The following is a 21,857-nucleotide window of genomic DNA, read 5'->3' on the forward strand; positions in this document are numbered from 1 at the left end:
TTATGGCTTTCAGTTAGTGTTTTTATGGGATTCCTGGGTGTGAGAAGAAGTATGTTTCTGATTATTGTGTCTTCTCCTGGGGCTCTTTTCCTTCTGTTTATTTGTCTTGTCCAACTTCGATGTGATAGTTTCTGTTTTATTATGTTATATTTTTAAAATGAATGAAAACCTAGCCACTAGGATAAAGGTTAACAACTGAGCTGTCCTGAATACCTGCTGAAAGAAGGAAAATCAGTTTTCTCCAACAGACACTGGGTACATCGACCACTCCAGGATAAGGCCTCATGTTCAGGAGTAGCTGACCTCACAGTTTTTGTGTGTAATTTTATTGGTTACAGTTTGCTCTGTGTGTGTGTGTGGTGGGGGTGTTTTGGGGGGGGGGTGTTGTATTCTGTTTTCTAGGTTTTGCTGTTGTATTGGTTTTGTTTGTTTGTTAAGAAAGAACTTAAAGGTGAATGAGTAGGGAAGGAGGGAAGATCTGGAAGGACTTAGGGAAAGGGAAGAATAGGAACAAAGTATACTTAAATTTAAATTGTTTTAAATAATAAAAATTAAAAAAAAAACTAATTTTGTGATCAGAATCCAACTTCAAAGTTACTACAATTCAAGCCTCAAGAACTAACTTGTGTGTTTCCTTTGAAAGTGCTGATATGTAATGCTTCTTCCCTCAGGTTTAATGCCTGGATCCTGTCACTGCAAAATTGGCTTTGGGGGCCTGAGCTGTGATCGGTGTGTCAGGGGCTACAGTGGCTACCCAGACTGCCAACCCTGTAACTGCAGTGGTTTAGGGAGCACAAATGAGGACCCTTGTGTTGGGCCCTGTAGCTGTAAGGTACGTTGTTTAATCCAGCCGTGTCCCACTGTTGAAACAGGGGACAGATTCCCTTGGCTTCTCTGCTATGTCTGCTGCCGTTTGACATGTAAACCTTCTCCTGTGCATATGACTACCTGTTACGGGCATAGTGATGCTGTAAGTGTCATTAAATGCTGACCAGATTCACTGCCACACCTGCGTTCATATAAATTCTGCAAATACATAGGCCCCCTTAGTGGTCTATGCCATTTTATAACAAATGATCTTTCTCCCATTGCACAAAAATGTATGCATCACTTGAAAAAGTAGTTGTTTCAAATTTAAAAATATGCACCTTTAGAGCCACTTCAGAAAATAGTTCTGTCAAGGATTTAATTCTGGATTAAAAAAACAATAATTCTATGAGATCTGAATGGAGATAAGCTTTAAAATTCTCACCATACTTAAATTCTTCTATTTAATTATCAAAGTGTAAGAAGGCCTAGTGGAATTGATTAAAGATTCTATGTGTTCTCCCATGGGTACTTTCAGAAAGGCAATTTTATATGTTGTACATAATCAGCTAACAGCTCACCATGTCAACACTAAGGGACTTATTACACCTGCAGCCTTCACACATATAGGAAACAGAGGTATGCACAAGTCTGAAATGATAGGACTAATTTGCTTCAGGTACAGAAGTCTGTTCCATGGTGCTCTGACTAGTGCATAATTGTATTAACCAAGTGAATAAGGAATCTTTCCAAAATGGTGGCATGCCACATTATTATAAACATAAAACCAATTTTGATATCTTTGATAGGCCATATTAAGAGCAAGAAAAATTAAGTCTTTCCTTTAATTTATTATGCCTATCTAGGAATATATGATAATAGTAGGTATACATGAATTTTGGTGTATATGCACAAATACTACAGCATAATAAAATATTTATAATATTTAAGTGCCTATTAGTAAATGCATTTCTTTTTTTCTTTTTTTTTTTTTTTTTTTTTTTTTTTTTTTTTGGTTTTTCGAGACAGGGTTTCTCTGTGTAGCTTTGCGCCTTTCCTGGGACTCACTTGGTATCCCAGGCTGGCCTCGAACTCACAGAGATCCGCCTGGCTCTGCCTCCCGAGTGCTGGGATTAAAGGCGTGCGCCACCACCGCCCGGCTTAAATGCATTTCTAAAATATGCTACATAGTATATTATTTGTGTATTTTATGTATACTTTTTGTATACAATAACAATAACAAAACTATATACATATTATATTTACATAATAAGCATGCATTGTATTAGAGACTATTTAAGCATCTATCTTGAAAGTGGACCACTTACTGCCTACACAGTGAACAGAAAGCCATTGTGAAAGCTCTCATATATTGGAATACAATAAATTTTCTAGATTTAGTGCATTTCATTCTACTATTACCTGAAATGAAAACTGCTCTCTAAGTCCAGCTCTGGACAGCAATGATTGAGTGGCAGCTTGCTTCAGACACCCGCGCCGGACCCCCGCCCCATTCTGAATGCTGTTGGGACAATTCTACAGCCTTCAGTTCTTCTCCTCTAATATGCACTGAGAAGGATCTTGTGTATGCTCTGATCTTGTCACTTGCTCGAGTGCAGGACAGGCAGAGCTAAGCTTCAAGTGGGAGAGGAACTTCGTGAGTCTGTAGGATACAGGGAACTTAAGCAGGAGCAAGGATTCATTTTCAGAGACACACCTTTAAAGAAAGATTGGGCATCTGCTACATTTAAGGAAAGACTGACAAAGGAGAGGGTCAAACCTCACTTCATTGGCTTCTTTGGGAGACAGAGCCAGGAAGCCTGAGACACGAGAGCTCTGGTAATGAGCTGTGCTCACAGGAAATTTCCCAGAGCTGCTTAGGCACCGAGTCTTGAGAAGAGTGACTGTAATCCTAATGAGAAGAAAGCCACCATGAACACACTTGACGCTCTAAGCACGCCATCAAAATGCTACAATAAACAGTAATTAAGAAATCATAAAAGAGACTTAAAAATTAACTACATAGCATCATTGAAAACAACGTCTTTCAACAGTGTGATATTTTAAATAGAAAACAGCAGCTCTTAAGGAGTCCTATGATAAAAATTTGCAGAAAGCGAGTTTCATAAGATGCCAGCACAACTATGAAAATATAAAAAAGCATACACACATAATGAATGAGTTACTCTTATCAAAAATTATGTTGCAACATAATTACATCATGGTGTCTTATAATGAACTATGTAACAACGTACAGACACTGCACTGTGATGAATTGCCCATCACCTCTCATTTATAAGAATGATAAATAGCTAAGTATTTAAAACAGCTATGAGTACAATTTAAATATTCAAAGAAACACCCACTAGTACAGAAAGGAATGAGACATATCCTTTTTTAAAAAAAATATGATTTGAAGTAATTATGCCAACTGATAAAAAAATATAGATCAAAATTCTTTATAAGAAGAAAAACATTATTGGATGCTTACAATAAAATGATAGATTTTTATTTCAGTATAAAGTATGTGTGTGCACGTATATTCATGAGTATTGATATAAAAATAATTGACTTTATCTCTCTTTTTTTTTGTTTTTTTCAAGACAGAGTTTCTCTATGTAGTTTTGGTGCCTGTCCTGGATCTCACTTTGTAGACCAGGCTGGCCTCAAACTCACAGAGATCTGCCTGGCTCTGCCTCCCAAGTTCTGGGATTAAAAGCTACCACCACCTGGCAAAAATAATTGACTTTAAACAATTATTTATTTATAAATGGAATATAAAACAGATATAAATAATAAGTATGTAAGAACATGCAAAGTGCATATTAATCAATAAAAATTTACATTTCTATTTCTTTATTTTGATATATAAAAAGAATTTTTCACTATTTTCTTTTTCAAATGCTTATATTTTTTAAACTTTTTTATTACATTTATTGACTTACTGTATGTGTATATATGTGTGTGTGTATGTATGTGTCTAGGACAACTTGCTGGGATTAGTTCTCTCAGTACACCTTGTGAATCCTGGGGATCTAGCTCTGGTTGTCAATTTGGCAACAAGCATCTTATGTGCTGAGTTATCTGGCTGGCCTGGCTCCTTTTTCATAGTTTTCTTGAGTCAGAACTATCCATTGAGTATGAAAACAGTTTAAAGAACTTCCTCATTGTGAAACGTGAGGCCTATTTTTTTTTCTTTTATGAATTTTAAGTGACAGAGATTCTAAAAGCTGTGTTGAGTTGAGATGGACACAACTTTTCCAGCTTCTATTATTTCAAACATATAGATTGGTTGGATAAATTCAGATAGTAAACTAAAAATAGTTAGATTCAGGAAACAGATGGGAATTTCTAGGTGTCAGACCTAAGAGGGAAATCTGTTAAACCTAAGCTCAAGCCAATTTGAGTCACAAGATAGGTAAGGTGTAGGTAGAAGGTCAGTCTTAGTTTTAAGATAAAGTCCAATATTCGGAGGAATTAATACACTTGAATTGGTCCACAGAGATAGACAAGAATTGAACTGCTTCTTGTGGGGTCCCCAGAAATGCTTTCCAAATGTGGGCAGGAGACTACAGCTCCATGATGTAAATTTAGTGAAGCAGCCGGACAGTTTTTTGTGTCTCTGTAGATCTGGGAGAAGAAAAGTTAGTGGCCTATGAGGAATCAAACTCCCAAACCTGTGTGCTATGTGAGAATAGAACTGACTTTATTCCTTCCTTATGATATCCAGAAATAAAACGGTGACTCTGTGATTGTGATTGCTTCTCAGGGCAGGGGTTGGGGGAGAAGACAGAGAGGAGAGAGAGAGAGAGAGAGAGAGAGAGAGAGAGAGAGAGAGAGAGAGAGAGAGAGAGAGAGTCAGTTTTCTTTAAGAATGTGGCCCCTGGTAGGTAGCACCCTCAAGTGGAAGGCAGACATCCAAGAGGACATAGACAGCACAGACTAGACTGGAGTTTAAACAATGTGACAGTAAGTTTGGGCAGGGAAAGCGAAGAGCAGGGGGAGAGGGAGGGAATGAATGTGATCAAAATATATAGTAGAAGATTCTCAAAAAGCAAAATGAAAAAAAAATGGTCAAGAATGTAAAATAAAATTGAAAATGTGGAGACAGTTGATACTACCAAACAGCACAGGAAATTTTGGGAAATGGAAGTAAATGTGTGTCATTGTTATTAGGATGAATTAGTAACACTAATTCAAGATGACTTTACCCTGTGCTCTAGAAATTTCATGACTAAACATTTATCCTAAACAAGTTTAACAATACATTTTAAAAAATTATATAAAAGATGTTTAATACATAAATACTTGTTATAATGAAATTTAGAAAAATAAATACCAGAAAAATAGCAAACATGAATTATAATAAGCTCACTTTCCTTGTCTGTGTATGTAACCTCTGTAGATTCAACTCATCACAGGGTGAAAAACTAGGGCTATATAGAATACTTGCTTAACATTCATAAACCCCCAGATTTGATCCCTGTATCACAGACAGGACAAAATAGGGAAAAGAAAAAATATTTGAAAAGCAATTATATATATGGAATGCATATACACTTTTCACTTTTAATCCCCTAAATTCAGGGTAACACTTACATGGAATTTATGTTGTATTCATGTTTGGAATTAATCTGGGAATAGTTTAGCTTAATGGGAGGGTACACAGATGGAACAGGATTTTATTTAAGTAGCTGAGTATCAGTGATTTGCGGACCCACTAGCTGTTCTATAACCAATTCCTTAGAGATGCTGAGAAGAAACCAAATCTTCATTTAATCTAATAAAAGGAAACAAATTGATCACAGTAAATGTATGTGTATAAGGAATGATAACTTCCAAAAACTTCAGTTAAAAATAGATGTCCTAAAGTTTGCATTCATGTAAAGTTGAAAATATTTAATAACTGTACATTTTTGCAGATAAGCACACATGTAAGAAAATTTTAAATATACTATACATGAAAATTTTAAATATACATGTCTTTTAAATATAAAAGCTACCCCACTTTTGATCATTGCTTATATATTGGTACCATATACTAGAATTTGGCTATTTTGTAGTTTGGTGTTATACTATTTATTTCAAATGAGTTGGATTGTGGAATGTCATAAATAGTATAGATTGACCTTTATCCCAGAAGGAACATTTCGCTTTATTTTTTTTTACCAAAGTCTTAGTACAAGATTAGAAACTGGAGTCTATGCTTCATTTTGCTTTACTTTGTTTTTATTGCACTTTCTATTATGACCTCAGTAGTCCACAAGGCTATGTGATTGGGCCTCAACTTACCTGTCTGGAATGATTGTGGACATCTGTCACTGTTTCTCAGACTTGATTAAATTCCCTAGTCCCCAAGTTTTCAGTAACTGGAGTTTTCTAAGTTCTTTCAGACTGCTTAGGAAACTTCATCTCTCATCCCCTTTATTTTGCCTGATGATTTTAGTCCCAGCTTAATCTCCACTTTCCCATCAACACTTTCTTGAATTTCCCATTAGGAAGCATTCTCCTCCAACAATCACGCTCACAGTTTTCCTTTAAAATATTTTCAGCATTTGAATCCTACCTTACGTCTGTCTTACCTTGGGTGATGACATGGAACCTAGGCAATGCTTCATCATTGCACACCCAAAAAGATAACACAATGATTATAAGAAAGAAGTGCGGAAAATAATGGAAACATCATGGACGTTGGCCGTCAGTTTCTTGTCCCATTTAATGCTGTTTACTTATATATACAGCAATGATACTGAGTATATCTTACCTAAATCTCATTAGGCGTGCCTAGAAAACAGAACATCAGTATGGACATATAGATTTACATGTGATTATTTTTTTTATTGATGGTTGCTTAAAGTCATGACATTTCTACAAAGAACCTTGATGCAAGTGATTTTTATCTCTAATCTAAATTTCATAGAGAAAATATCACAGTAACATAAATCACACACACACACACACACACACACACACACACACACACACACACACAAAGACTCTCTCCTTACCCAACATTAGATAGGCTCTTCTGACCCCTCTTTTTGTCTACATCTTTCCTTTGGGCTTAATCCTCAAATCTAACCTTGTCTAATAAGAATCCTTCTAAATCAGATTCTTGTGAGTCCCTCTTCCTTCTCATCAGAGCAGCCTGCCCTGCCTTCCACATGCAAGCTGCTGAGTAGTTTTAACAAGTGTACCTGTCCTTAATAGTCCCTGTTAGTAGCTTTCTATGGCTTTACCCTCTTGTATTCTGTTATAAAGCCCCACTTATCCTTGCTGCATTTGGAATGAAGCTCTGTTCTGCACTGAGATCTTATTTCAATAGTTCCTGGGTAAAAATCTTTAAACTAGTATATGACCAATCCTTTTAAACAACATTGAATAAAACGTAGTTTGTGAGAAGTGAAACTCTCTCATTTCTTTTCGCCTTTCCCCAGACCACCACACACTATCTAATTCTGGATCGGTACGTTTAAAGAATATGCACTCAACAAATACTGCTAATTAAGTAATTATCTTTCCATATGTTAACTTATTTCAATACTAAGACACATAAAATGAAGGCTTTTATGGAAGAAAAATGTATAATTGACTACATGAGCCTCAAGACTAAGCGTGACTGCAAAATTTCCCAAGCAATTATCATTAAAAAAAAAAAAACTTAAATATCACTGTAGATATTCTCAGTAACTTTGTCAATAGAATTCCCAGTTGACTAACAATCACAGTTAAACACACACTGCTAAAGTCGTACCTAATTTATAAGGAGGAAGCTTCATGAGAATGGAAACAGGAAAGCTATTGTGACTCTATTTCTCCAGAGAGAGAGGCTGTACTGAGGAAGCTATCACAAAAAGAAAATTGATGTCAGCTCACCAGCCTCTGATTTGAAGGGAAAAAAATTAGCTACATAGTAAGGCTTTTCAAATTTAGTTATTCCATTGCAAAAAAAAAAAAAAAGTCCTAAAGAAATAAAGGGCAGCCACTAAGAGTGTTTGGTAGGATAGACCACAATATCTTTTAATTAGACATTTTACTATACATAGTCAATGGAATTATGGGACTAGAGCAAACAAGCCTTCCTGAGGAGATGGGTGTTATTTCAGGAGAGACAAAAACATTAATTTTACATGTAACATAAGTATGTCCTTGCAGTACATCTATACCTGTAGTCCATCTGCAGTTTTAAGGTTTCCCGGTGAAGATTATGATGATAATGTGACCAAGCATGCCCCTTGAGGGTCATGATAATGAAAAACAGTTTGACTAAACTGAGAACACTGGTCTCAAGCAAAGTGATGCTTTTAATATCACAGTGTGGAAGATGTATTATCTTTTATATGGAATATTTACAAAGGGAAATTCATAGGCTATGATTGGTCCATATTTAAAAGTTAGTGTATGCAATTAGAATAACCTAGAAATGAACAGTGAACGTGTATTAGGAATAGTTATTTCTAGAATAAAAGTATGAAACCTGGAAATTGTACCATTTCATTGGCTTCATTGTGGAAACTATCATTAAATATGTAAATTAGCAAAATCACTAATGAACTCTAAACACTTAAAATATTAAAATAAATTGACAAGAGTTGCCCATTGGAAGTAATGAGAGCTTTAATGGCATAGACCCTGATTACTTAGATAAAATTAAGAGACATTTAATATTTTTGAAACATCAAATTATGCTGGTAACTCTTTAAAAGGTGATCAGTACAAAGAAGTGCTAGAACAAAAAGAACGGAAATATCATAACAAAGAAAATAACTCTCAATATTAGAAGTTCAGGATCAGTTATACTCTTACTTGTAGTTTGGGGACCAATGGGGTGGTCTGCCAACCTTAGAATGTAACAGATAGGAAAAGAACAAAAACAATGGTTTTATCTATTTATTTCAGCAAGTAGCCTTTAGTGGGTAACAACACCTAAAAACATCTCAACTGCAGAGGACAGTGTTGCAATAGATTATTTTTGTGTTAGGAGGAAAACAGAATGCATCTTTTGTATCAACTCTGTCACTTTTCTGCTTAATTTTCCTTCAGAGACTCGGGGACTGTGGTGATAATCTGGTTTCGGCCACGGCACGGGTTCTTTGTACCTATCTCAGAGCAGGGATTTTTTTCCAGTGTGTCTTAGGTTATCTGTGCACTTTTCCAGTTGCTTTTGCCATAATCCTCTGGAGTACAGTTCGCCACGCCCTAGCATACCTGGACCAGAGATGCTCAGCTGTGACTAGATGTGTGAGTCACAGAAAGAAATCATGTGCAGAGCATTTATTAACAATTTGATATGGGCAGCAAAGGAAACCAAGTTGTGCAGAGAGCTCTCCTATAGAGCAGATGGTTCACTCTCATGTAAAGTAGTCAAAACCTGCAAGTCCCAGATCTCAGCTCTCAACGATCTTCCTGTATGAAATGGGGATACAGTAAGAGGCCGACTCGTAGATGGAATATTGAATCACAGGTGTAAAAATAAAACCCCAAAATATAATACCCCAAATCTGCAGAAAGAGTAATGCTCAGGCTTCCAAGATCATATTTGTATGAAGGTACTAATTATATAGATGATTGTGTAGCCTACACTATCAAAGGTGAGGGTCCTTTGACTCTGTTAATGCACACATAAAAGTCTCAGAATCAACTTCTGCATTGGAATCATGGTACTCTCTATGACATGAAATGCATACATCACACCATGTGTTCTTCAGTAATCACTTTGAAAACTGTTGTTTTTAAAGAATCATTTTCAAGCACAACCCTATACATCAATTGTTAGATGTATTATGACATACGCTTCTTCCTAAGAACATTTGATAAAGGAAGGAAAACCTAATAAGTTTATAGATTTCCCCCACTGAAGTGTCTAGAAAGTAGAGTTCTAGTGAGCTAAACAGAATTTCTGATTCAAATTCAAAAGGTCCTGTCAGGAGTAGTATTAGTTACATTTCCGATTACCATGACCAAATAGCCAATAAGAAGCAGCTAGATGGAGGGAGGGCTTACTATGACTTACCTGTTCCAGCAGTTCAAGGAGACACAGTCCCTCATGGTGTGGATGTAACTGGAGAATAAGGTGATTGCAGTCAGGGAAAAGAGAACAAAAAGGAAGTGGGCTAGATGATCCAACCTGAGGATCTAATTCCAGTGATGCACTTCTTCCAGCAAGGCTCTAGCTCCTGGACATTCAACAAGCTCCTAGAATAGTACTGTCGCATGGAAAGCAAGAGTTAAGTGCCTCAGTCTGTTGGGGTATTTCACATTCAAACTACTACAGAAGCCATAAGGGTGCAAACATCAGTAGGTCCTATTTATTTGTGTGTAAGATTTGTCTCTGGTAGAGCCTGACAACAGTCAGCGTATTGCAGTTTTGGATGTAATGAGTGCCCTTTAATCTCATTGAACATTAACATGAAAGCTCCTTTTAAAGATGGCTTGTGAATCAGGTAACATTCAGAACCAGAGGAAACTCACAGAGCTCTGTGTTCCAGCGTGACCAATAAACATCTGTAGATAAACTGGAGATAAAGTATAGGAATAGCTGGATTGGTTACATCCCTTATTTGAACATAGTCTGGCCAGTTAGCAAACTCTGTTTAGCTCAAGTTCAGATGCTTGAGACTGGATAAAACTTATCGGTGACAACATTATGCTCTAAATTAGGTTTTTGCCTTGTTGACGTATTGGTAAATTGCAGCTTATTGTGAAGAAGCTGCAGAATTAACTTGAGAACAGCAAAACGGACCTAAAATACTTTAGTTCAAATAGTAGTTAAACTAAATGAGACAAAAGTAGCAGTTGGACAACATGTTCTTATTAGTCTACAAATGCTTTATAAGTTCCATCATCCCTAGTATGGTATTTAGAGGTTCCTGGAGACCATAGTAGTTTGAGTGACTTCTTAGAAGGACTTTCAGAATTTATAAAACTATGTTATATTCATGTTACATTTTATTACATGAGCAGTTCCAGATGAGAATCACTACAGACAGAAGAGGCACAGTGAAGAGCCCAGGAAAAACAAAGCACAAGATGTCAGTCATCCTCTTCCAGTAGAAGCATGCAGAATGCTTACTCTCCCACCATATGTGACAAGTAGGGAGTATTGCTAACTAAGGAAGATCACTCAAGTCTTGTATCCAGGGTCTTGTCAAATAGATAGTTGTGTCAATATGGAATGCTCATGTGGCAAGCGTTTACTTCATCTGCAGTATCCACAAAGTCTCACTGATACACCATGGCTCTGGAGCCTCCAGATGAGTGAGATAAGACATTTAGTAGAGTGTTAATATAAATCAGCTAATGAGAACCTAGTTTCCACATATACAAAATCATTCTAGAAGGCCGTCTCAAATATCTTTTGGTTAGTTCCCCATAGCAAAGAGGTTGTCACAACCCCATTGGCAAATATTTATCTCCAAAAATATTTAAGCTATGATTCATAACAGTAGCAAAATTGCAGTTATGAAATAGCAATGAAAATAATTTTATGATTGATTGGGGAAGGGGAGGTCATGACAACATGAGGAACTGTATTAAAGGGTCATGGCATTAGGAAGGTTGAGAACCACTGCTCTAACATATCATTCATCAATAGATGATTTGTTTGAACACTCAAACCTGCTGAGTTAACCCATTCCTATACTATATAGGAGTGAAAGATTTCTGTATCTCACTGTCTCACATCTCATAAATTTTTTCCTACTACTGTCAACTCATGTGCCTCAGATACAATTCTGTGGATTTGTCTCCGGCTTAGCTCCCATTAATTATCTCCCATTTCCTAAGAGATAGTTTCCATCTCTTAGGATACCCTTAAATGTCAATTATTTAAGAGTAAGCCTTTGACTTTAAGTACCAAGTGAAATGCTTACCATATAGGAAGTTTTCTGTGAGTTTATTTGGAAGAATAGGTGACAAATAAAACTTTCCTCATATTAAACATTATTTTCACTGTCTTTGCTAACATAGATGTCTCCCTATATCCACCAACAAGTTTAATTTTTTAAAACCATGCTTCAAGGTTTATTTGCAGTTTTCTTCCTGGCGTAAAGTGTTCACAAGCAGAATCCGTTCCTCCTTAAGTATGTTCTCATAAGTTAATTTGCTTCGGAGATGCACTGACCATGTTCCACCTTGCAGTAAAGTTAATTTTAGGTGTATCCTTTTATCTAGATAGACACTGGCTTTTAAGAACAGAGACCTTGGCTCTACTCTCGTCTTTTACAGTACCTAGAATTCCCACTTTAATGTGCTGCTCTGGGTTATTAGAATAAACTGAATATCCAATGATTTATTCATAATTTTTCTCAAGGTCACATTACAAGGCTAAAGTGGCACTAAGGAATATGTAGCTAATGTCTAAAAATGTCTAATTGTTTAGCTCAGTCTGGATCTCAGAAAAGTGGCATTATTTGCTTTCAATTTAGAATAAATGAAAAGTAGACTAGACAGAGCCCAGAAGAACACAATGTTCAGAACAGCTGTACTGTGTCCTCAACAGAAAAAGCTAAATTATAATTATAGATATGTTTCATCTTTCCTGCCTGTGTACTCTTTTGAAGATGCTCTTCACTGCTTTGGGGATTTCTTTGTCCCTACAGGTCTGAGAGTAGATTGATTACTTTTGCTGGCATCTATCATCGCAAAATATTTGGAATCAGGCTAGAAAATTTAAAGCTGGTGAGAATGTTAGTAACCACACTTCAGTTTCTATACATATTGACACTAAATACAAAGACATGAAATGGCACTGTAGGCATGCCCTCCTGTTAAGGATCCTAGAGATGCAATAATAGTTGGGGTTGTGAATGGGCCATGGATGTTAAAAGCCAAAAATCAAAGTTTAAATAAATTATCTAAAATCTTAGAAGAAGCTCTTGTTTGTTCTTGAAAACTTATGCTTATTTGGGGCCTATTTTCTGTTTTCTGTTTTTACATTTTTTACCACTCCATCTTCTCAATCCTGGCTTACTCAAATATATTTTGTGTATTTGCATGAATGTACATGTAGGTTTGTCTATGCAAACATTCATGTGAAAGCCAGAGAAGGCCATGTTGGATGTATTCCTCTATTACACTCCACCTTTTTATTTTGAGACAGGGTCTTTCACTGAATTTAAAGCTTGCCAATTCAGCTTAGATTGGCTATCCAGGAAGCCTGACATCCTTCCTGACACTGGTTCCTCAGTCCTGGGGTTAGAGGCTCACACTGTGCATCCAGCATCCTTCCGCTTTGCTTATTCTTCTGTCGTTGCTTTCTTTGTTTGTTAACTTGAATGTTGGTGCTAAAATTCTTGTCTCGGTACTTATGTAGCAAGCGTGTTGCCAACTGGACCATCTTCCTAGCCTCGCAAATATATTTTTAATAAGCATCCACTGTGTGACACTTTAATATACATAAAAATACCATCACCAAGCAATTCGTTTAATCTTAATAAAGTTGTATGAAGCCATTTCTCAATGTTGTCCAGGAAACTTGTTATTTTCTGGAAATACATACACAGAAGAGTGCCTGTTGTAGGATATATGATAACACTGTGAACCCCGAGTTTGTATTTGCATTAGTTCAATAAAATCAACCTTGGGTCAAGAGGTAGAGCTAGCAACCAGTTGACAGAAGTTGATCATAGAGAGTAAGAGGGCATATGGAAGATGGATAGAGAGATCTACAGAAGTAGTAGGGAAGGACTTTGAGTGTGGTGGTCTTTTTTGGTTTGGCAGAGCAGAAACATACTGTCTTTCAGAGACACACTGGTAAAGAACGGTCAGATAGTTGCTCCTCAACCCCTGTGAGCTAGCAGGTTTTCACCCCAGCCTCTGACTCTCAAGTCTTATTGATAAATAGAACAATAGAGATTTAGTTAAAACTACATTTGGTGGCAGAGACAGGAGGCAGATCTGGAGGGACATAAAAGTCCCATAGGGACCATTATTTTGGAGCCTCAATTCTTGGCTGAAACAGCACTAGATTCAAATGCAGTTGCTGTGCTGGAAATTAAACAACAGGTTTCCACCTATGACTAAATATTACATGTATTTGGAGAAAATAATCTTTGTAAGCCTAGATAAGATTTCATGGTTATAATAAAGCAGTGCATTTGAAGCTATAGAAACAGTAGGTAAGCAAGTTAGCTCTCTAAGGAAAGGGAAAGCTATGCAATGAGGCAGAAGGAGAATGCAAGGAGGAGGGGGATAAGGAGTCATGCATGCTTAAGGATGCTGGAAATCTACTTCCTGCAGAGGAAGCCTTCATTTGGAGGTATTAATCAGGATTAACCACTTCTTAAATCAGATTACACCCTTCACAGATTTTCATTGTGCAGTCAACTTTCATTGGTCTGAGCACACAATGTAGCCTCACCTAGAAGCAAATATGTTTTCTGTGTATTGGGATTAGGATTAATGAACCTAATCTGGAGAACAGTCATTAAATAAGAATGGATTTTCTCCATAATATTAGTCTATATAAATAACCTACTAGTCTAGGAAACACTGTATAAAATTAAGCAGGGAAAAAGTTTCCCTCTTTTCTACTTACCTATACATATTTACCCCAAATTCTCCACATCTCAAACTTGTATGCTTGCCTCAAGTGCATATATTTTTAACCTGTAATATGAAGGTTTGACAATTTTGTATAATAGAAGTGTTTTAATTCTATCATATATTTGAAGGTGAAGTTGCTCTTTAACACTGAATGGTGAGCTTAATATTGACTCCACGTTCATCAGACTAACACATTTTCTTGATGTATCATATTTAATCTACATTTTTTAATAAAGATCAAAATAGTAACATTGAGTGCAGTCCTTAACGCTCAGTAAACCCCGCTATATACACAGGCTGTGATGTTAGAACAGACCTTAACAGGAAACTTTAGAGCAGTTGTTTTCCATTACATTGCTGTGCTTTACAAATGGGTGAGAAAGTAAAATGAGGACTATAGTCATGTTTTCCTTATACAGGCATAGATCCAACTCTTCTTTTGAAGAATGTCTCTGTTGCTAACACACCTCTCTATACTTTCAGGAGAATGTGGAAGGTGAAGACTGCAGCCGTTGCAAATCTGGCTTCTTCAACTTGCAAGAGGATAATCCAAAAGGATGTGATGAGTGCTTCTGTTCAGGGGTGTCAAACAGATGTCAGAGTTCCTACTGGACCTATGACAATGTAAGGATGCTCACTGCCCTCCACTTGCCACCCCATGCTCCTCCCTGTCTCTGCTATTTTTGTTCTTTGGTAGGAAATTGAAAAACAAAACAAAACAGAACAACCTTAGATACAACTTAAACTTGCCCAGAAAGAAAGTGTATGACATTTCCTTCAAATGCTTTCTGTACTTAGGTTCAAAACTTTTCAGATTTTATCTGTGGCCTAGAGAGGTGACCCAGTGCTTGCTGTTCATTAAGAGGTCTAGAGTTTGGTTCCCAGTACCCACAGGTGGCTCACAACTGCCTGTAATGCTAGCTCCAGGTGATCTGATATCCTCTTTTGGTCTCTATGGGTATCCACACTCATGCACATACCTTATATACATACACTAAAATAATCTGTATTAAAGTATTTTTGTAAGTGTATAGACTGAGTCATCTCTGAAGTAGTGCAACCCTTGTCAGCTCCCATATATGAAAGCGTAATGAAAATCATGTTGCTTTCATCCCAAATGTAAGATATATGAGAGAAAACATAAGATCACAATAGTAAATTTATTTTTATTCACCAATATGATCTACATGTCACTTAAGAAAAACCTGACTTGTCAGTTCTTCAGCAATAACTGAGACTGTCTTTTTCTAAAGCAAACACATATTACATCTCTACCCACATGGCCCACCATGCTCCCCACTGCCTGTCTGCAGAGAGCCATTTGTCCCCCTGTAGAAAATATATGAAAGAAAAATGAGATCTTTGGGGATTGCCATAGTGACATGGGCTGGACTTTGAGTGCAGAACATATAGGAAGTAGGCTGGAAGAAGAGAAATTTAGAATGAATAAAGAAGTAGATTTCCAGAGAGAGGCCACTGAGACACTGTGGGGTTCTACCTGGGTAGATATTAATCGATTGTGAACAGCAGAATGGCATGTCAGAGTCATGTTTTATAGACTGATATTTTGATAAGCTAGCTCCTAAGTACTTCTTCCAGCTTCCAGAGCACAATCATGAAATATTGTTCTGTCTATATCACTTTTAAGTCGTTTGAAATAAGAAGTTTCTGACTGCACTCTTGTGTCTGAGTGTGAACCTCTAGGTATTTATCCAATGTATTGATTAAAAAAAAAAAAACTCCAAAGAAACAATGACAAATGGACTCAAAGTCTAACTTCTTCATTTTTTTCACAGAGTTATGCTTAACATTCTTAACAATTCCACTGATGAATTTAAGCAAGGAACAAGTTTTAGTCTTCGGAACCTAGATCCACACTCCTATTTCATATGTCTCGGAACACCTGAAGGATAGATAAAGTTAGAAAGCCGATGTCAGAATTTATTATTGTCTACTTATCCAATGGCCATTGACTTTGTTTAGTATTTTCTTTTGATCAAAGCTGACTTAGATATCCCAAAGCTTTAAAGATGAACAAAAATCAAATAATCTCTACACAAAAAGAAAATTAAAAGTTATGTTTAGTCTATACATCCTCAGCCTTATAACTGTGGTTGCTATCAATCACTTGCAACACCAACTATATCTCAGGAAGTAGTATTCTGAAACTGGTAGCCCCTGTGGTGACTAACCTGGGTTATCAGCTTTACTAAACTGAGAGTTGAGTGGGACTTTCATAGAGTACTCTTCTGCATATAGGCAATAATGTCTGGATTACACAGACTCTCATCCAGTAGACAGTTTATCCTATTGATAGATTGAGATGTTGAATAGTCTATTTGGGAGATGGTAGGAATCCTGTAAGTGGGGCCTGGTAAGAGGAAGTAAGTCCAAGGGGAACGTTTTGGGAAGGGACATTAGGCCATGGATTCTTATATTCTGCCCACTGGCCACCATGAGTTAGATGACTCTTCTCTACCACAATCTGACCACTGTGTTGGACAAATATTCTGGAAACTAGAAGCAAAATAAATCCTTTCCACCTTAAGTTGTTTATATTAGGTATTTAGTCACAGTGACAATAAAACTAATACAACCCTAGTGTCTCACTCATAGCCTTACACCTCAGCAAATACTGCTTTGTCTTAACTAGACAGGATCGCTTCAATTTGAAGTGGAAGTGCATACCTGACCTTGTCTAGGGTATAACACTGTAAAGCAAACCATTACTCATCTTTTATTCCTTCCTCAAAGTGATTTCCTTTTCTGGGCCAGGATATAAGTCCCCAGAGTACTTCCGATCCTATGGCAAAGAATATATACAGTTTTGGGAGATGTTGTCATAGCAACATTCTGGTGGATTCAAATGACATGGAGCCTCAAAACAGAAAATTTAGCTACCTTTTAGGTCTTGCATGTATGATTTCCTTTTGTCCTCTGCGTTATGAATACATATGCAACACTTGTGAGATATTAGGTCTCCTAAAGCAGAAATAAATACTACTGAAGTGAAAAACGTAAAATTCCAAGTCAAAGTACTTGATAAATTATATTACATTATAACCATTGTATAAGTTAGAACGGATTTCTGTTTTTGGTTAAGTTAGCAAAATGCTCACCATGCAAACATGGGGGCCTGAAAATAAATCCCCAGGATTCACATAGACAGCCGGGTACCGTGGGGCACACCAATATCTCCAGCACTGCGGAGACAGAGATGGGAGGAACCAAATCAGCACCAGGGCCAGTGAGAGACCCTGTCTCAAAAAGGTAGACAGCAATTGAGGAAGACAGTAGGTGCTAATCTCTGACCTCCACCACACGCACTCACACAGGTACCTGCATGCATGTATGCACAGACACATCTCATGCACATGCACATGCACAAACACACACACACACACACACACACACACACACACACATAGTACTTGGAACCAGATTTTAAGGAACAGTAAAAACTGATTATTATTTGGCTCTATCAAGATTCTCAAAAACTTCAATTAAAAAATAAACAATGGTTTCTATGTGACTACATATGGTAAGCTTGGTGATATACACATCATACACAACTCCTATGTTTTTAAGTGTTTGTAGCTTTTCTCCACTCCTAATTTCAAAAATAGCAAGCTCTATGCTGGAGAAAATGAGCTGCTGCTGTTGTTTGCTTGTGTGTGTGTATGTGTGTGTGTGTGTGTGTGTGTGTGTGTGTGTGTGTGTGTGTTTTGTAACCAGTGATGGTTATATTTTCTTTAAGGTTCAAGATATGCGAGGCTGGTATCTCACAGACATCTCCGGCCACATTCAGGTGGCTCCCCAGCTTGATAACCCAGACTCACCTCACCAGATCAGCATCAGTAACTCTGAGGCCCGGCGATCCCTCCTGGATGGATACTACTGGAGTGCGCCAGCTCCATATCTGGGAAACAAAGTAAGTCCATTTGTGACATTCTTCTGGAAACTGTATTTTAACTGACATATCTAGGAAGTGAGTTTTAGTTAATGTGTATTTTTTAAATATTGAAATCAAACACCTACTGTATTAGACTTCCAAGAGCAACTTAATGAGGTAAGTTGGGGGCACCCTCCATGTGGCATGACTTATAGAATGTAGGAGATAGCAAAGGACTGTGACACCTTTGGATTTTCTTATAGGTCCTAGGTAAACTTTTTGAATGAGTGAATATTAATGAAATCTCTAGAGTCTTTTGGAAAACATATTTTAGATATTGGAGGAAACTGTGATGTGTTCATTTAAATATAACTGCTTGTACATTAGTCTAGGGTGGCATTTTTTTTTTTTACAAAGCTCCCCTCATCTCTTTCAGTTTTATTTCGAAATTGATAAGCCATGGCAGTCAGTCACATTTTCCTTCTATCCAACATGCATGCTAATTGGAAAAAGAGATTTATTATGCATCTAATTCAATGTTTGCTATGAGGTATATAAACTACATAGTTTTTAGAATTTGGACAGAGAAGTACCCTGAACTTGCCACATTGAAAGCACATGCTGTTTTCAAGCTGGTTCACACTTGTAAAATACACACACAATAAAAAATGAGAGCAACTTTGAAAATTCACGGTGTGTGTGTGTGTGTGTGTGTGTGTGTGTGTGTGTGTAAAATTTATGCTATTGTACATTAATTCTCTCTAGATGTATTTCTTGGTGTTTAGAATTCTGTTTTCTCTTGCCAAATAATTTGTTAGAAACTAAATTTAGTTTTTTGTGAGTATTTTCCTGGTGTATGAAAATTAGTATCTTGTCATGGATTAAGTTAACCTCATTACACCAGGAGCTTGTGATGGCAAAAAGCTGGTGATGGGTACATACTCAGGCAGTGGGACTGGGACCTGTCCCTAGTGCATGAGCTGGCTTTTTGGAACCTAGTGCCTATGGTGTGACATTTTGTGCAGCCCTGGTGCAGGGAGGAGGGGCTTGGACCCGCCTCAACTGAAATGTACCAGGCTCTACTGACTCCCCATGGGAGACCTTGCCTTGGAGGAGGTGGGAAGGGGGGTGTTGGGGGAGAAGGCTGGGAGGTGGGAGAAGGGAGGACAGGGGAATCTGTGGTTGATATGTAAAAAGAATAGAAAAAATTCTTAATTAAAAAAAGGGGGAAAAAGCTGGTGATGGGGAAATAATATCACCTGTCACCTTTAAGAACATATCGCTAATACTGGCTATAAAAAAAATTCTTCATTGGTTAAGTAAACAAAAGCATACTTAGAATTATTAGCTGTATTGCATAATATGTGAGCATTGAAACAGAAATGATAGTAACTTATGTACTGCTCAATGAATGGGAACTGGTAATTTTAGCTGATTGAAACATTTTAACTCATAGCCATGTTCTTATTTTTAACAGGCTTCTAAATGCTACTATGAAAAATGTGTAAACGAATAAAGTAGGTTTTCAATGAACATGTATTTTAAAATAGACAGCATATGTTGCATAAAATTCAATAGCTGTAATAAAAATATAATTAAACTTTTATTTGCTAGGCCCTTTATGACACGAAGTCATTTTATTCTCTTCTATTTAGAAACCTCCTGTATCCCTGCCTTGAATTTCTTCTGCTTAACATTGCCAGGAAGTTAAAAATAAAAATAAACTTCTTTCCCTTTATTGCTGAAAGAGCTTCGAGAAGAAATTTAGGTCAAAATCAGATGAGTTTCAGACATTTCTTTCCTTCTTTCTTTCTTTCTTTCTTTCTTTCTTTCTTTCTTTCTTTCTTTCTTTCTTTCTTTTTTTCTTTCTTTCTTTCCTTCTTTTTTTGATGGCACTAAGGTAAAATTTATTGATTTAATGATAGTTACTAATAAAAATGACCACATTTTCCATCATTTCTTTTTCGGTCATATGCCTTTTCTTTCTGTTGGCTGAAAATCAAACCAACAGAAGGAAAGCAAGCAAATGGGATATTAAATAACATTGGAGCAAAGAAGTTGGACATCCTGTTCATAGTGGTTGGATCCCAAAGATAACTTCCCTCATCTGGCTGAACTGTTTCTTCTAACCACCCACAAACGAAACCCTTCCTATTCCACAGCAGATCATTTTCACTTCACAAAGCCCTGCCTGCCAGTGTCCCCATTTCCATTCAGTGAGCAAAATGATGGTAACAGAGTGTGCAAATTGTTTGACTATGGAAGGCATTTTTTAGTGCACCGTGGAAGCCCTCAGTGGTTTACTGTCAGCACGCTCAGTATGAATGAAACAATTTGCCTTAATAACTGAACCATATAAATTTTTGATACCACAATAATACTGCCAGCTCTCAGAAATTACCACAGTACATCTTAACTGTCATGTCACATCACGTAAATTATAGTCATGATGACACACTTAGCTTGCTTGATTTAATATCTTGCTAAGGAAATGGAAAATTGTAGGTCCTTGTTTGTAAATTCAATAAACCCACTTTTCTAAACAGTGGAGGCTAAATTTTTTTTGCCAGTAATTGCTGTGTGAATAAGAGCCACTGCCAGAATCTGATAGGAATAGTACATCATGATTTTCTTTTACATCGGCTTAATCACTGGGTTTTATTGATAGCCATGGACTATAGGCTGTGAGAATATGATATCATCTCTACTTTTTTCAGTGTTAATTCCTAAGATAAAAAAATTATTTATGAGATACTATCACTTTTTCCTAAAAATAAGTGGGATAGATTCAGAAACATTTTTCTATTTCTTTAGTTATATGGCTGCTTGCAACAGAGGGGAATGATGCTGGGCATATGCTTCCTAGAATAAAGTCACTGTACTTCTTCCTTCATCTCTTAGCATCCTAACCACACATACTAAAAGAGCCCTTTCCTGGGACACACTGTGATAACACACAAGTCATCCTGCTTGTCATCAAACTCAAGAATGCAAGCAAATTTAATAAAGAATGCCCTTTATCCTGTGAAACAACACTGCTTTGTGGAAAGTAAGGAGCTTTAGGAGTGTGTGTGTGTGTGAATCATGGATGAAGCCCAGAAGATCGTAGTCCATTTATTTACATGCCACTAATAAAATTTCATCATCTCAAATATGAATTAATTCCTCAATAGTAATCATGACATATTTTTTTTTCTCCTCCACGAGCAAATACCAGGCACCATTGGCAGTTTATTTTTACGTAATTTCCCCATGTCATTCTCAATCCGCCAAGGGGGTTAAGTCAGTTCCCCACTGGGCTGCAATGGATAGCATTTTATTTTCCCAATCCTGGGCAAATGTTAATGCTTGTTTTTAGGGCATTTGTGTGAGGGGGTGGGGTGGGGTGACAGGCAGAAGAGGAGCGAGGAAGAGGACAGAGAGGCCTGCTGGCTTTCTAAAAGCAGCTGCTGTTCGGAAACAGTTTGGGAATTTCAGAGTTAGGCTAATTTACTGCTTTGGTAAACTAAATGCTGCTGGAATACTGATGAAGTCATTCGCTTAAGGTTCCCCTAGTGGACTGAAATGGTTGGTGCAGCGTCCAAAAGCGGTTCTCTGTGTCTGTAAAATTCTC

At 37.0% G+C, this 21,857-nt stretch overlaps 1 protein-coding gene across 1 annotated transcript in view; it reads left to right on the forward strand.

Annotated features, from left to right (window-relative positions):
- Lama2 (laminin subunit alpha 2) overlaps window positions 1–21,857 on the forward strand; it is a 581,125-nt gene that overhangs the window by 250,450 nt on the left and 308,818 nt on the right. The window contains exons 10-12 of the mRNA XM_059272617.1: window positions 672–832; window positions 14,836–14,976; window positions 18,110–18,283. Coding sequence (XP_059128600.1) covers window positions 672–832; window positions 14,836–14,976; window positions 18,110–18,283 — 476 coding nt within the window. The remainder of the gene's footprint in view (window positions 1–671; window positions 833–14,835; window positions 14,977–18,109; window positions 18,284–21,857) is intronic.

This window comes from Peromyscus eremicus, chromosome 8b, assembly GCF_949786415.1.
Source record: "Peromyscus eremicus chromosome 8b, PerEre_H2_v1, whole genome shotgun sequence".
Classification (NCBI taxonomy): Eukaryota; Metazoa; Chordata; class Mammalia; order Rodentia; family Cricetidae; genus Peromyscus; species Peromyscus eremicus.